At 47.9% G+C, this 16,617-nt stretch overlaps 1 protein-coding gene across 11 annotated transcripts in view; it reads right to left on the bottom strand.

The window, feature by feature from the left end:
- CIITA (class II major histocompatibility complex transactivator) overlaps positions 1 to 16,617 on the bottom strand; it is a 60,611-nt gene that overhangs the window by 19,572 nt on the left and 24,422 nt on the right. For 7 of the 11 annotated variants that reach the window (XM_030925079.1, XM_030925081.1, XM_030925082.1 and 4 more), the window contains 9 exons: positions 10,145 to 10,291; positions 9,811 to 9,906; positions 6,837 to 6,899; positions 6,561 to 6,641; positions 4,028 to 4,072; positions 3,403 to 3,549; positions 2,786 to 2,929; positions 1,714 to 1,878; positions 792 to 860 (listed from right to left, as the gene is read on the bottom strand). In XM_030925079.1, coding sequence (XP_030780939.1) covers positions 792 to 860; positions 1,714 to 1,878; positions 2,786 to 2,929; positions 3,403 to 3,549; positions 4,028 to 4,072; positions 6,561 to 6,641; positions 6,837 to 6,899; positions 9,811 to 9,906; positions 10,145 to 10,291 — 957 coding nt within the window. Of the gene's footprint in view, positions 1 to 791; positions 861 to 1,713; positions 1,879 to 2,785; positions 2,930 to 3,402; positions 3,550 to 4,027; positions 4,073 to 5,950; positions 6,536 to 6,560; positions 6,642 to 6,836; positions 6,900 to 9,810; positions 9,907 to 10,144; positions 10,292 to 16,617 lie in introns of those variants that run through there. The other 4 variants (XM_030925080.1, XM_030925084.1, XM_010370248.2 and 1 more) reach the window with 2 other exon arrangements.

Genomic DNA, 16,617 nt, shown 5'->3' with positions numbered 1-16,617 from the left:
TTTTTAATAGAGACGGGGGTTTCACTATGTTGGCCGGGCTGGTCTTGAACTCCTGACCTCAGGTGATCCACCCGCCTTGGCCTCCCAAAGTGCTGGGATTACAGGTGTAAGCCACGATGCCCGGCCACCTTTTCTCATTCCTTCATTTACTCACTAAACTTTTTCTTCTCTTGATCACTACCGACTCACCGTGGGGAGGTCATGGGAGGGAGTGTTAAGAGTTAAGACGGTGGAGCCCACGTGCCTGGGTTCAAATCCAGGCTCTACCATTTGGAGCAATTCTGAGCATGTTATACATCCCACCATGCCTCAGTAGCCTCATCTGGAAAATGGGGATAATATTGGGATTGTGCGAGACTTTAATGATTTAATATACCTAACATGCTTAGACCAGTATGTGAGAGTAAGTATTTTGTAATTTAGCAATTCTCCTATTCACTGGTTTATTCTCACTTTCCATTACTCCCATCCTCATCAACTTCTCACTTCATCCACTCACTCACTCCATCATTCACTTGCCCCTCATTCATTCTCTCAGCCTGAAAATGAGATGTTAACACCCAGTGCAGGCTTATTGAAGGGCAATAAATATTATTTGAGGGAGTGGTGGAGTGAATGGTGAAATGATGGCATCATCAAATAAGTGAATGAATGAATGAACGAATGAATAAACAAATGAGTGTGTGAGCCAGCAAAGAAGGGATTGAATAAGCGTCAAGTGAATGAGTCATGTGAAGCCAGATTTGGGCTTCCATCTCCAGCACCCAGGGCAGAGATCCTGCACCACTCACCAGGCCATTTTGGAAGCTTGTTGGAGACCTCTCCAGCTGCCTGGCATTGGGTGGGGGACGTCTTGTGCTCTGGAGATGGAGAAGCAGGTACCAGATTTAGGGTGAGGGTTACCCCTGGGAACTCCCCTCCCTCTGGGCCACTTAGTCCTTACAGCCTTCGTGTGCTGAGTTTCCCAAGTTGGAGGTTATAAGATTATCGGCCTGAGGCTGTATCTAACTCAAAGATGTCTTTCTTTGGCCAACTGCACTTTCAAAAATTTCACCTATGTTTAAAAAAAAAAATCACAATATCAGGCGGGGTGCAGTGGCTCACGCCTGTAATCCCAGCACTTTGGGAGGCCAAGGCGGGTGGATCACTTGAGATCAGGAGTTCAAGACCTGCCTGGCCAACATGGTAAAACTTGTCTCTGCTGAAATTACAAAAATTAGCCAGGTGTGGTGGTGCACACCTGTAATCCCAGCTGCTCCAGTGGCTGAGGCAGGAGAATCGCTTGAACCTGTAGGGTGGAGGTTGCAGTGAGCTGAGATCACACCACTGCACTCTAGCCTGGGCAACAGAGCGAGACTCCATCTCAACAATAAACAAATAAATAATAAAATTAAAATTAAAAAATCACAATATCTATGTAAAAATCAGGGTTTTCAGCTTCAAAAGGCCTGGCCACATTGTCTGGCTTTTCTGCTGGGTAACAAGCAGCTGAAGGCTGACGGCTGTATTTGGATGGGGTGTGGATTCTCTGGCTGTCCCCTCCCCCACAACCATGCCTCCAGTCCCCGGAGACCCTGCCTGTCCTGACTGACCCCTAAACATGACCTGCTGTCCCTACAGGCAGCTTTGCTTGTGGACCTTGTCCAAGACAATTCCTTCCCCAGGGCCTTGATCCTGCTTCTAGTACATCTCACAGGCCCTGAGGGTTCTTACCTGTCACGTTTGCTCGGGAGGTCAGGGCAGGTTCAGGCATGCTGGGCAGGTCAGTTGCTGATGGAGCGAAGGGGCTGGTGGAGCCTGGTCGGTCTGGAGATGTCGGGAGGCCATGGACAGTGAGTCCACTGGGAGGGGGTACTTGGCTGGCCTGGGGCACCTCACCTACATTGAGGGTGGAGAGGAGTGTGAGAACAACCAGGTATTGATTCCAGAAACGCACTTGGGTCACCCCTACTCCAAACCGGTCTGTGGAGCTCAAGAAGTCTGGAGAGAAGAGAGGGGAACTTCCAAAGGAAGATATTTTAGGACAGAGCTGAGGAAAGAGATCTGGAGTTACATCTAGCTCCTGGAACCTTGCTTTTCCAATCTGTGAAATGGGCACAATTAGCTCATAAGGAGCTTAGGGCAGGTACTACTATTTCACTCTTCCTGCTGTGTGGTAAGTGCTCATTTTCCTAGATATCAGGAACTGCTTCTCTGCTTCTGAGATACCAGTGCATTATACTGAAGCTGTCATGCAACCATGAACAGATGCTCTGGACTTGAGTGGAAGCATCCTCCTGGCCTCATCCCTAAAAGCCCAAACACACCTTCCCTGGAACAATTCACAAGCCATCAGTAGGGACCATTTTACTGATTAGGAAACAAGACAAATCACAGAAAGCTATGCAAGGATGCACACCAAACTATTCACATCAGCATACTAAAAGAGTGAGACAGTGAATTCTTGTAAACATCGCTTATCATTAGTTTATTAATGCGCATGTATTGATGTCGCAATTTAAAAACAAAAACATTTTAAAAAATAAGGAAAAACTAAGGGTCAGAAGGTGAAAGCAACATATGGAAGGCCATACAACCACTCTTGGTCATGCACCCAGACTGCCTCAGAAATCTCTGCCCCTCTGCTTTGATTTTTGGGAAATGGGGCAGAGAAAGTTGTGTTGGGCGGGGAAGGATCATGAGAAGGTGCTAGGGCACCACTGCCAAGTGGAGTATGGGGAGGATGAAGTCAGGGAGTAGTCAGGTAGGAAGGAGAGGTGGTTGGGGAGCCAGGCCCTGCACTCACCATGGTAGATGAATATACTGGAGACCCCTGTTCCAGTCCCAGAGATTTGCCAGAGCCCCTGGGGCAGAGTGGAGACGGTGGGGACAAACTGGACGGGTCCCTCAGGGAGATTCAGGCAGCTCAACGAGGAACTAGAGGAAGGCACTGCAAGAGACAAAGGCAGTGAGGTGGGATCTTGCAGAGCACCTGTGTTTGTGATTCTGCTTTTGCTTATTTGATTAATGTCTGACTTCCCTAAAGGGCCCTAATTTCCCTAAGAGCAGTAGCTGTTTCTGTCCTGCCTTGATGGCATTCTTAGCACCTAGCAGAGCAGCTGGCACAGAGAAGGGGCTCCATGAAGAACTGATGAATGAATGAGGCTGGCAGGTGAATGCCCTAATTGGTGGAGATTCCCTCCTAATCCTTGCACGGATGTGTTTCCTTCCGAGGCATGTTCTCTGCCAGGGATTGAACTGATGGGGGTCCCAAGGATGAAACTGGCTGGGGCAGAGGTGAGTGACACTGATAGGGTGGGGGAGAGGGGAGGTCCAGTTCCTGGCAGTCCCTACCTTAGTATCAACTCCTTATCCACCTCCCAAGAGGGAGAAAGCCCACCCTTTCCAAGCCCCCTAACATACTGGGCATCTGATGGGTTTCCTCCAGGCACATCCGGCTGGAGGCTGGCTCCTGGTTGAACAGAGCAGGCAGTGGCAGGCAGGGCAGGGTGGAGGAGCTGCTCACTGGTCCCACTAGGAAACTGCCAGTCACCACAGCTGGGGGCTCAGCTGTGAGGAAGGGGGCTGTGTTAGAGGCTGGGTGCTTGGAGGGGCCTTCCTGGAATGGGGAGGGCCCCAGAGTGGCATGGATCTCTCTCCTGACAGAGGAAATGCTTGTCATCCTCTCAGCCCTGGCTGCAGCTGTGTTGATCAGCAACTGCTCTGTGCCAGTCAGCCCCCCAGTCCCCTCCCTGTGACTTGGCTCTGAGAGCTTTGCTGAGCAGGACCCTAGGGCTTCCACACGGAGAGCTGGGGCGGAATAGAACCTATGAACAGGCTGTTAGCTCCAAGGCCCTACCACCTTCCACAAACAGTCATGTGCCCTTCAGGGGACCCTAAGAGGCCCCAAGCTCTCAGGCTCTGCCAAAGAAGGGCAGGGGCTGTACCATGCACCATCCCCAACTGACTTGGGCCAGGAGTTCAATCTCTTCCATCCCCTCCCCAAGGTATCCATCCCTCCCAACCCCAGCCCACCTGCCCTGCTCACCTGGCTTCCAGTGCTTCAGGTCTGCCGGAAGCTCCTCTGGGAAGGCTGCAGAGAGAACGTGTGGTCAGCTGCCCCAGGGAGAGGATGTCCCAAGCCAGGAGGGGCTCAGGACTCCAGCAGGCCATATGGCCTTAACTTCAAGGTTGGGAAGTGGTCTTGCATGTCCCTTTACCTCCCCTAACCATTCCAACCCCAGCTCCTTGGCTTGAATCCAAATCCCATCTCAAACCACCCCAGGCAGTGCAGCAGCAGAAGAGACCTAGCCACAAACGGTGACACAACAGGGGTTTGAACTAAAAAACAAAACAGAACAAAACAAAGCAACCTGCCATTGAATCCCTTCCTAGCTGTGTGCCTTTGCAATGTAGCTTCTCTGAACCTTTGATCTCACATCTATGAAATGGGGGTGGTGGTTCCTACATTGGAGGAATATGCCAGAAATCCATGAGTGAGTATGAAGCACTCACATCAACAGATTAAAAATCCATGTATCCCTTAGGAAGGGTCTGCTTAAACAAATTATGGTTCATCTACCCAAGGAAACACCACATGGCCTTAAAATAAAGGATGCTGAAGTACACAAGGGGAAGTGTAAATCTGCAATTTACACTTGAAATGTACATTGAAATGTACCAAAAATATAATGAATGGGTGGGTGGATGGATAGAGGGATGGACAGATGGATAGAGATGTGATAAGATGAATAAAACCCAACATTAATTGTAGAATCAAAGTGGTACATGGTGGGTATACCGACCTTCATAGTACCATTCTTTCACCTTTTCTGTATCTTGAAAACATTTTTTTCTTTTTTGAAACAGAGTCTAGCTCTCTTGCCCAGGCTGGAGTGCAGTGGCGCAATCTTGGCTCACTGCAACCTCTGCCTCTTGGGTTCAAGCGATTATCTTGCCCTCACTTCCCCAGTAGCTGGGATTACAGGCGTTCGCCACCATGCCTGGCTAATTTTTGTATTTTTAGTAGAGATGGGGTTTTGCTATGCTGGCCAGGCTGGTCTCAAACTCCTGACCTCAGGTGATCTGCCTGCCTTGGCCTCCCAAAGTGCTGGGATTACAGATGTGAGCCACTGCGGCCGGCTGAAAACTTTCATAATAAAATCTTGGGGGGAAATATTTCTCAAATGAAAACATAAAGAAGAAAAACAAAGAAAATAAATAAGCTGCTGAAGATAGGACCATGTCCTCTCCCTCAATAATATGGAATGTGACCTCCCAGACATAGTAAATGAAGAAAGCAAAGTGCAGAATAGTGTAAATAAAATGTGGCCGTTTGCATGGAAAATGAAAGCAAATACAAGAGCTTGTTTTATTTTTGACAAGGCAAAAAGGAAGCTGGTCACACAGGTTGACTAAGATAGCAAAACTGAGGGAACTATAGAACAGAAGTGGGAGGGAGATTTTTTTTTTTTTTTCACTGAATATTCTTTTTGTTGTTGTTGTTTGAGACAGAGTCTCACTCTGTCATCCAGGCTGGAGTGCAGTGGCGTGACCTTGGCTCACTGCAACCTCCGCTTCCCGGGTTCGAGCGATTCTCCTGTCTCAGCCTCCTGAGTAGCTGGGATTACAGGCGTGCACCACCATACCCGGCTAATTTTTGTACTTTTTGGTAGAGATGCGGTTTCACTATGTTGGCCAGGCAGGTGTCAAACTCCTGACCTCAAGTGATCCACCCCCCTTGGTCTCCCAAACTGCTGGGATTACAGGCGTGAGCCACCGCGCCCAGCCTTCACTGAATATTCTTTGCACTTTTAAAATTCTTATACCCTGTGTGCGATTCACCCGTTTAAAAAATAAATAGATACAGGGCTTACCCATAGTCAGACCCATAGTAAGTACTCAGTTAACTGTTACACCCATTTTGCAGGTGTTTTCATTCAACAGCTGTCTATTGTTTGCTACTGCATACCAGGCACTGCACTAGATGCTGAGGAAGCAGTCATGAGCAAGAAAGACGAGGTCCCTGTGCTCACAGTGGCAGAGCAAGGCATAAAATACGTCCAGATGGTAATGAGCGCTAAACTGCAAGGAAAAAGACACACAAGGTGAGAATAACTGAGCTAATCTACAGGGAAGGGTGGTCAGAGAAGGGTTCCAGGAGGAGGTGACACTTTAGCCAAGACCAGAAAGATTCAAAGGAATCAGCCATGGGAAGAACTGGGGGAAGAGCATTTCCGGTAGAGACTATAGCGAATGCAAAGGCCCTGAGGCTTGAAAGGGCACATGGGTTACAGGAGTGGAGAAGCTGGTGGTGGCTGAAGTGTGGTGGCTCATAGTGGGTTTGGAGAGGGAGGAAGGGCCATGCAGGCCTTGTGGCATGTATTTTGTAGCCATTGGAGGGTTATCAGGGCCATGAAATAATCAGATGTACAATTTAAAGCTCCTGTTGGCTTTTAAAGTGCCTCCCAGCCAGACAGGACTTAGTGAGGGAAGCAAGTTGGAACCACAGCAGGCTTTGGAGTCAAGGAAAGGCCAGGTCTCAAGCAAGGCTAGGTTGGATCAGGGAGGGGCTCACTCACGTCTTTTCTGACTTTTCTGCCCAACTTCTGCTGGCATCTCCATACTGTCACCGATCACTTCATCTGGTCCTATGTGCTCTACTTTGAGAAAAACCAGAGACCAACTCACACAATCAGTGGAAGCCCAAGGTGAGTCTCTATTGTCCCCACCTTGGGGAGAGGGGTCTGACTGCCCATAAATGAATGGTCATCAAGTATTAGGGCGCCCCCCAAGGAAGAAGGCAGGAAATGCAGGCTGAGCCAAGACCTGCCCCCCCACCGCCCCCACAAACTTACTGAAAATGTCTTTGCTCAGGCCCTCCAGCTGGGAGTCCTGGAACACATACTGGTCCAGTTCCGCTGCCCAGACAAGGAAAAGTGCAGTCAATCAACAAGGTCTCACTGAAGGCCTACTGTGTGCCAGGCCTTGGGCTGGAGACCCTCTGGACCTGGCACACAGTGGGGGCTCAAGAAATGTTTGTTGAATGAATGAATGATCAAACAAATGAATGAACACTGACGCTCCAGGGGCTCTTAATCTAATTGAAGAGGTGAGGGATGTATCCATGAAAACTTATCTACTGCTACAAAGAAGAGCAAGGCAGAATGGTAGAGTTACTGCAGGATTTGAGTTCAAATTCCACCTCTACTCTCCACTAGCCCTACTAGCTGTGCAATCTCGTGTTAGCTACTTAACCACTCTGGGCTTCCATTTCCTCATCTGTGTAAGATGAATAAATAATGCCTATTACCCAGGGATCGATGGTGATAATTAGAGGTTCTACATCTAGAGCATCCAACACAGTAGCTGGTATACAGTAGGCACTCAATAAATAGTGGTAACTATATAAAGGGGTACATGGCTCGGAGCCTTTGGAATACACGCACCATGACACAAGGTCCGAGAAAAGAAGTGGATAGTGGAATGGGGCAATCTGGGAAGGCTTCCTGGAGGAAAGGATCCTGGAACCAGGCCTTGAAAGATGGGGCAGAGTCTGGGAGAAGGAGAAAAGATAGCTTTCTGGGTCATAGTGACAGAGTGAGGAAAGATGTTCAGAGTATATTTAGGAAACCCTGAGAGATAGGTGATGGTGGTAGAAGTTTCATACTGGGGAAAGTTAGGACTTGATTTTATAAGCAACGGAGAGCCATAGAAGGCTTCTGAGCTGAGGAATGGAATGATGGCCATAATGAAGGTGATGAAAATGAAGATGATAATAATGATGGTGACAATAATGATGATGGTGGTTGTGCGGTAGTACCTAACATCTATTGAATGCTTACTCTGTGCAAATTCCTTTTCTAAATGCTTTACACATTGTAACTTATTCAGTCTTACAACCATCCCATGATGGTGAGTGTGAATATTATCTCCATTTTACACATTTGGAAGCTAAGGTCATATTTCAGGATGCTGCAAAAGAATACTTGCCCAGGCCTGGGCTTCACCTTCCAGAAGCAGAGAGAAAACCCACAGGCTTGAGAAGCAGACTTGGGTGAAGCTGCCTGTTATGACTTGAATATTTGTCTTCTCCAAAACTCATGTATAAATGTAATCCCCTATGTGACAGTATTGAGAGGTGGGGGCCCGAAAGAGGTGATTGGGGCTCTTCCCTCATGAAGGGGTTAATTTGTTCATGGATTAGTAGATAAACAGGTTAATAAATTGATGGGTTGTCATGGGAGTAAGACTAGTGGTTTTATGAGAAGAGGAAGAGAGACTATCACACCAAAACCTCTTGCCTCGTGATGCCTCACACTGCCTCGGGACTCTGCTGAGAGTCCTCACCAGCAGGAAGGCCCTCACCAGATGCAGCCCCTAACCTTGGACTTCTCAGCCTCCATAACTGTTAAGAAATAATTTTTTTCTTTATAAATTACTCAATGTCAGGTATGTTGTTTTAAGCAACAGAAAATGGACTAACACACTGCCTCACCTACTTGCTGAGACAGCTTCCACTGCCTGTGGAGATGCCCCTAACGGGGCAGGGGAGGGCGGAAACAAATACTACGACATGCCCAAATCCTTAATGACTGCCTCCAGTTGTGAGGAAATGTGAATGTCCTCAGCCCCAATCACTTCTGCTTCCCCCATGTAAATCCCCAGGAAGGGAAGGAAACCATCAAGCTCTCAGTTCTGTAATTTCTGAAACATGAACAATTACTAGTCCCCTTCATTTTCTTCCTTGTATGATTTTCAGTAAATTGTGCTCTGGAGAAATACTGGTCACATTTGGATCAAGCACAGAAGTGCTGAATGCTGCGGATTCTGGGTTGCCAGGAAAAGGACCACTAAGAAGAGTTTTGCAGGTTGTTCACTGCACAAGGGTGCCCCAAACCAACAGGGAAAATGGGGGCAGGAATCAGCTTGCACTTTGCTAGCCAAGCAGTTACTTCCTGGTCGGGGCTGCATCCTCCAAAATAGGACCACTTTTTTTCTATTTCAACAGAGGCTCTGTATGAGGTGGTGGTGATGCTGGTGAGAGGGGATCCTCTATCCCACTTATCTCCCCCAAAAAACAAACCACTAGCAGCAACAACACCACCACCTCTTCCCAAGAGTCCTGTCCTTGTCTGAAAGCTGTAGCTCTTCTTAAAGCTGCAAATTAACTTCTCTGCTTAGGCCTTAGCAAATCTTCCAACCCCAGACACTTTCTTTTTTGTGGTTAAAAATGGGGACTTTGAAATGAGAAAGACTTAGGTTAGAATTTCAGATCTGCACATTACTATTTCTAAAGAAAACTTGGGTAGGTCGTTTCACCTCGCTAAACCTCAATTTCCTCATTTGTAAAAGACAGAAACTAATAATACGTATTTCCTTTGTTGTTGTAAGGATTCCAGATGATAATATATGGACAGCAATGAGCATACTATGAATATCCAGTAAATGCTAGTTTTTACAAATACTAGAGTAGCTTGGCTAAGGAGCTGGGAGGAAAAGGGAAAGAGGTGTATGGTATGGGCTTTGTAGGAAGGATGGACAGAAGAGCAAGAAGCAGAAATGGGTATAGACATGGAGGTGGAGGATGTGAACATGAGATTTTTGTTTTCTTGGTGGTCATTATTGAAGGGACCTATTTCTCCCACTGGCCTCCATCTCCCCGCTCTTCCCCGGAGTCTCCGTTCTTCCAGCCGTTGCTCCGCATCACCCTTGCAATGATTTCTGTGGGAGGGGCCTGACGTGGCTCATGATGAATGGGTGATATTGACAAGTGACAGGAAAGAACCCTTGCCCTTGATTGTTCTCTTCTGGGCTCAGGTGCTTCCTCACCGATATTGGCATAAGCCTCCTTGGTCTCTTCATCGCCTTCCATGTCACACAACAGCCTGCTGAACTGGTCGCAGTTGATGGTGTCCGTGTCGGGTTCTGGGAGGAAAAGTCCCTTGATGAAGCAGGGAATTTCTGGGAAGAGGGCTGGTGGGGAAGGAGGGAGAGTCGGGGCGGGGTGCTAGATCATCCCTATCTGCAGAGAGCGTCCCACAGGCGTGGGAGCTGTCCGTGGTGCTGACGGGAGCACAGGGACCAGAACTTCCCTTGATTGCCGTCTCTACAGCAAGCTGAGGGGTGGGAGATACCGGAAGAGGCCAGAGGAAGGAGGGCCCACCTGAGTAGAGCTCAATCTCTTCTTCTCCAGCCAGGTCCATCTGGTCATAGATGTGGTAGAGGCACAGGGGGTCAGCATCGCTGTTGAGAAGCTCCAGGTAGCTGCCTTCTAGGGGCCCCAACTCCATGGTGGCACACTGTGAGCTGCCTGGGAGGGAAGACATGCTCAGTCACCTCACAGGGTGTTGGAAAGAGGCAGAGGATTGACACCTGCAACAACTCCCAGCTGGTGACAGCTGGGGATGCGAGGAGTGAATAAAAGGGCTCATTCAGCACCTCTTATATGCTCAGGGTGGTGGAGAGAGGAAGCCACATTCCCTTCCTCCAAGGAACTTACAAACATATGAGAAGATACCCAGGAGGTAGAAGAGGGAACTAGGAAGTGGAGATTCCATCAATCTCACACAAGAGAGTCAGGAGACCTGTCCCACATTTGGCAATGCCATGAGTGGTAACAGCTAAGATTTATAAAGCACCTCCTATATGCCGAGCACATGAGCTGTCACATTTAATAGTCATATTAGCAAACATGTAAGGAACGTACTATTATTACCCTCACTTTTCACATGAGAAAACCGAGGCTCAGAGAGGTGAAGTGATTTATGTAAGGAAACCCATGTCCAAGTGGAACCAGGATTTGAACCCAGACAGTCTGACTGAAGGCCCTGCATTTAACTGCAATACTCTACTGCTTTGGGTGGACTTGAGCAAGTCTCTGCGCCTTTCTGTGCCTCAGTTTCCTAATGTGTAAACTGCAGGAGTCTGAGCAGATTCCAAAATTTCCTCATCGTTTGTTGAAGGGCATATTAAATACTTTTAACACTATTTCATTTAATCATTAAACAATCCCAGATGTGGATACCTCAAATATCCTGACATGATCATTATACATTCTATGCATGTAATAAATATTCACATGTACTCCATAAATATGTATAATATTATGTATTAATAAAACAAAAGAAAACAAGAAAAACCAGATATATCCACACAAAAACACGTACGCGAATGTTCGTAGGATAATTCATAATAGCCAAAATATTAAAACAGCCCAAATATCAATCAAAAAATAAATGGATAAACAAACTGTTGCTTATCTATACAATAAAGTACTCTGCCATTAAAGGGAGAAAGCATTGATGCATGCTGGAACATGGATGAACCTTAAAAAAATATGCCAAGTGAAGAAGCTGGACACAAAGGGTCACATATTGTATGATTCTATTTATCTGAAATGTCCAGAACAGGCAAATCCATAGAGACAGAAAGTAGAAGGGGCAGGGCATGGTGGCTCCTGCCTGAAATCCCAGCACTTTGGGAGGCTGAGACGGGAGAATTGCTTGTGCCCAGGTGTTCAAGACCAGCCTGGGCAACATAGCAAAAGCCTATCTCTATTAATTTTGTTTTTAAAGAAAAAAAGCATATTAGTGGCTGCCTAGGGCTTGGTGGAGAGGGATTTTGGAAGAAAATGGGGAACAACTGCTGATGGGTATGGAGTTTCTTTAGGGGGTGATGAAATGTTCTAAAATTGACTGTGGGGATGGGAGATGGTCGCACAACTCTCTGAGTATTCCCAAAAGACCATTGAACTGTACTTTTTTTTTTTTTTTTTTTGAGACGGAGTCTCTGTCACCCAGGCTGGAGTGCAGGGGTGCATTCTTGGCTCACTGCAACCTCTGCCTCCCAGGTTCAAGCGATTCTCCTGCCTCAGCCTCCCAAGCAGCTGGGATTACAGGCACCCCACCACCACCACACCTAGCTAATTTTTGCATATTTAGTAGAGACAGGGTTTCACTATGTTGGCCAGGCTGCTCTCAAACTCCTGACCTCAAGTGATCCACCTGTCTCCTCAGCCTCCCAAAGTGCTGGGATTACAGACATGAACTGTACTTTTTAAGTGGGCAAATTGTGTGATATGTGAATTACATCTCAATAAAGCTGTTAAAACCTAGGAAGTAAGCATTATTGTCTCCATTGGCAGATGAAGAACTTGAGACTCAGAGAGGACAAGCAGCTTCCTCAACATCATGCAGCTCTTGCTGGGGAAAACCTAGCTGAAGGCTCATCTGTGTGACTCCAAGGCCCCTGCCCTGATCCCTGGTTCAGGTCCATGTTTCCATGGTATATTCATTTCCCAGGGCTGCTGAAACAAGGTACCAGCATCCAGGTAACTCAGAACAATAACACTTATTCTCTCATGGTTCTGGAGGCCAGAAGTTGAAATCAAGGTGTCAGCAGGGCCATGCTCCCTGCGGAGGCTCTAGGGGAGAACCCTCTCTTGCCTCCTCTAGCTGCTGGGAACTACTGGTGATCCTTGACTTGTGGTCTTGTGGCTACATCACTCTAAACTCAGCTTTAGTGGCCACATCACCTATTCCTCATGTCTCAAGTCTCTTCTTTTATAAAGATACTTGTCATTGGATTTAGGACCCACCTAGATAATCCAGGATGATTTCATTTCAAGATCCTTAATTCTTTTTTTTTTTTTTTTCCTTCTTTTGAGACAGAGGCTTGTTCTGTTTCCCAGGCTAGAGTGCAGTGGTGCTATCTCGGCTCACTGCAACCTCCACATCCCGATTCAAGCGATTTTCCTGCCTCAGTCTCCTGAGTAGCTGGGATTACAGGTGCTCACCACCATGATCAGCTGATTTTTGTATTTTTAGTAGAAATGGGGTTTTGCCATGTTGGCCAGGCTGGTCTTGAACTCCTGACCTCAGGTGATCCTCCAATCTCAGCCTCCCAAAGTGCTGGGATTATAGGAGTGTGCCACTGCACCCAGCCCCTTAACTTAATTCTATCTGCGAAGACCCTTTTCCCAAATAAAGTCACACTGACAGGTTCCAGGGATTTGATACGGACATATTTTGGGGGGGCCACCTTTCAACCCACCACACATGACATGCAGATGAAGGCTGGAAGGAAACAGAGGGAGCTTCCTGGAGGAGGTAAGAGGAGAGCTGGCCCTGAAGCTGGGGGACCAAAGGGAGCCTCCTACTGCCCTATTCTGGGCCCAGAAGAGAATAAATTGAAGGGTAAACTCATGAGAAAACACACACGCAAGTCGCCACCGCATTCCAGAGACTAATTTTCCTTCTTTTTTTTTCTTTGTTTTTTCTTTCTTTCTTTTTTTTTTTTTTTTTTTTTTTTTGAGACGGAGTCTCGCTGTCACCCAGGCTGAGTGAAGTGGCGTAATCTCGGCTCACTGCAACCTCCGCCTCCCGGGTTCATGCCATTCTCCTGCCTCAGCCTCCTGAGTAGCTGGGACTACAGGCGTCCACCATCACGCCTGGCTAATTTTTTTTTTTTTGTATTTTTAGTAGAGACAGGGTTTCACCATGTTAGCCAGGATGGCCTCAATCTCCTGACCTCGTGATCCACCCACCTCGGCCTCCCAAAGTGCTGGGATTACAGGCGTGAGCCACTACGCCCGGCCTTTTTTTTTTTTTTTTTTTTTTTGAGATGAGTCTCACTCTGTTGCCCAGGCTGGAGTGCAGTGACGCAATCTTGGCTCACTGCATCCTCTGCCTCCTGGGTTCAAGCGATTCTCCTGACTCAACCTCCCAAGTAGCTGGCATTACAGGCGCCTGGCACCATGCCCGGCTAATTTTTTTATTTTTAGTGGACATGGGGTTTTGCCATGTTGGTCAGGCTGGTCTCGAATTCCCGACCTCAGGTGAGCTGCCCGCCTTGGCCTCCCAAAGTGCTGGGATTACAGGTGTGAGACACCATGCCCAGCCCAGAGATCCATTTTCTTTCCCTCGTCCACAGCTCTCACTGCCTGTGGAGAGGCTCAGCATAGACCCTGGATGTTACAGAGAATGATCTTTCCAGTCCAAGCTGGGGCACTGGCTGGGGCCGCTTGTTCGTGACGGGGTTGAGTGGGGGCTGCAGGAATCCAAACATAACCGGCTTGCAGCGAGGTCCCAACCAGCCGTGACTAGAGGAAGCAGAACTGAAAGATGGGGCCACAACCCTTTTCCTGGAGCGAGGCCAAAGCTGGGAAGTGGTTGGGGGGTGGGATGCTCCACCTCTCCCATTCCCTTGGTCAGGGACACAGGCACGAAATCTATTCTCTCAGAGCAGTAAGAGAAGACTCCTTTGCCCCAACTCCTGCCTGCTGCCCGTCTCCCATTCCACCCATGCTCTTTATTGAGAACCTACATTGCAGCACTCTGCCTCCTCTTTGAGGCAGTGTGACCTTGTGACAAGAGCTCCAGATGGACCCTAGCAACTCCATGAATGAGTTGTGTGACTTTGGACTTTGGGCAAGTTACCCAACCTCAGTTTTCTCACAGCGTCGGGTCTGCCAGGGACCTTCAAGCTTGACCTCTTTCCTTCACTCTGCAGATGACAAGACTGAGACCCTGGGAAGGACATGACTTGCACAAGATCCCGTAGACTGTCGGTGGCTGCCCCTGCACCTGCTCCCCCACTCCCCCCACCACCAAGACCCCCAGGCTGGTGCTCTTTCCTCCCAATCAAAATGTTCCCAATCAAATGATCACCCTTGTCCACACTCAAAGGAAGCCCATTACATTAGGGGATGTCAAAGCTGAAACTCAGGCCTAAGACTCTAGGTTTCACCACAACGCCACAGCTGCCTCCCAGTCACACCAACATCTACTTGAATCTTGGCATGGGACTTTCCTCTATCCCCAGACCCAAGTTTCCTATGGCTATAGATGCTGAGAAAGTGCTTCAAAGGCCCCTTCGTTGGATTGTTTCTCCAACCCACAATGCCAGAGCAGGGTGGAGGGAAAAGATGACCCTGATCATCCCATGGCAGGAGAGAGACAGCCCTTCAACAGTCCCTGAGGGCAGAGACAGTATCCCTCAAGCTCACCTCCTCCCAGCTCTCAGCATGTTTCTGCACATGGCAGCCTCTCTTCATCCGTGGCAAAGATGCAGAACTAGAATTCACAGTGCCCAGCAAGTGCCAGGCACCAAATGACATGACTTGTAGGTGTTATCCCTTTTGGTCTAACTTACACATCAGCTATTTGTATTCCTGTTTCTCAGATGAAGAGACAGGCTCAGAGAGATTAGTGAGCTGAGATTTGAACCCAACTACCCATCTCCAAAGCCTCAGCCCACTCTACAGCATTTTTGAATCGCTCTTGGACCCCCACCACCCCGGCGAGGAAAGGTGTGGGTGGCAAGACAGTTTCTCCTTTTGAGGAGCCATTTGGGGGCAGGGCAGAGGTGTGGTCTGTGTCTTTCTGGTACATGGGCAGTATTTTTAGAAGGTCCTCTTTGAAACTGTGCTTCCCCCTGGGCCACCACCTTCCACATCCAACTTGAGAAAATATTCCTGATCTTTTTGCCATCAAAAGGCCTTTTTAGGGTTCATTTTCATCCCCACTTCACACAGCTGAAGGATTTGAAAGACTAAGTATAGACACTAAATGGATGTCTGAAATAACAATTCATTTCTCTCTTCCCCGAGGGAAATCAAGTGTTGCCGGAATGTTCTAACTCAGACCTAAACGAGCTGGAGATCAGTGCATGCAGCTCTTCTGTGCACAGCATAATGTTCCATCTCAGCTGGTGGGAAATGAATGGGAACTCAGATGGTGAGCTTTGGGGTGAAATTTCCCAACTTTGAGATTATCCCTACCCACCAACACACTACAATCTGGGCAAGTTCATTTTTTAAACCACTTGGAGCCTCAATTTCCTTATCTGTAAAGTGGGGAATAATAGTAATTGGCAACTTATAGGATTAGGGGAGTTTAGTTGCACGGAGCCCGTAGAAAGCGGACTGGCGACCACTAAGTGCTGAATGAACAGCTTAAGGCGGCACAACTTCTGCATGGTGAGTACAATATGTGTGATGGCCGTTTTTATTATTTACTTCTTACCTCTGTGAGAGTGACCAGGGAAGATTTCTTTGTGTCTGGGGCTGTGCTAGATGCCTTGCATTTACTATTCTGTTTCAACTGTTAATGGCAACTCTGGGAGATTTGTGTTATTATACCCATTTTACAGATGCAGGCGCTGAGATCACGTCCAGTTCATTCGATTATTTTCTTCCTGGAGGAGGGGAGTCTATCTTTGAGGGTCTAAGGAGGCACTGCAAGGGAGAAGAAGACTCTTTTGCTATCCCTAAAAGCCTCCAGCACTGCTCTGAACTGTGATTAAAGAGCATGAGAAGGAGGCCAGGGGTGGTGCCTCATGCCTGTAATCCCAGCACTTTGGGAGGCCGAGGCTGGCGGATTACTTGAGGTCAGGAGTTCAAGACTGGCCTGACCAACATGGTGAAACCCCATCTCTACAAAAATACAAAAATTAGCTGGGCTTGGTGATGGGTGCCTGTAATCCCAGCTACTCCGGAGGCTGAGGCAGGAAAATTGCTTGAACCCGGGAGGCGGAGGTTGCAGTGAGCCAAGATTGCACCACTGCACTCCAGCCTGGGCGACAGAGCGAGACTCTGTCTCAGAGAAAGAAAAAAAAAAGAGCATGAGAAGGAATACT

Source organism: Rhinopithecus roxellana, chromosome 20 (assembly GCF_007565055.1).
Source record: "Rhinopithecus roxellana isolate Shanxi Qingling chromosome 20, ASM756505v1, whole genome shotgun sequence".
In the NCBI taxonomy this organism is placed as follows: Eukaryota; Metazoa; Chordata; class Mammalia; order Primates; family Cercopithecidae; genus Rhinopithecus; species Rhinopithecus roxellana.
The sequence above is the reverse complement of the archived record's forward strand: the minus strand, read 5'-3'. Positions and strand labels throughout refer to the sequence as shown.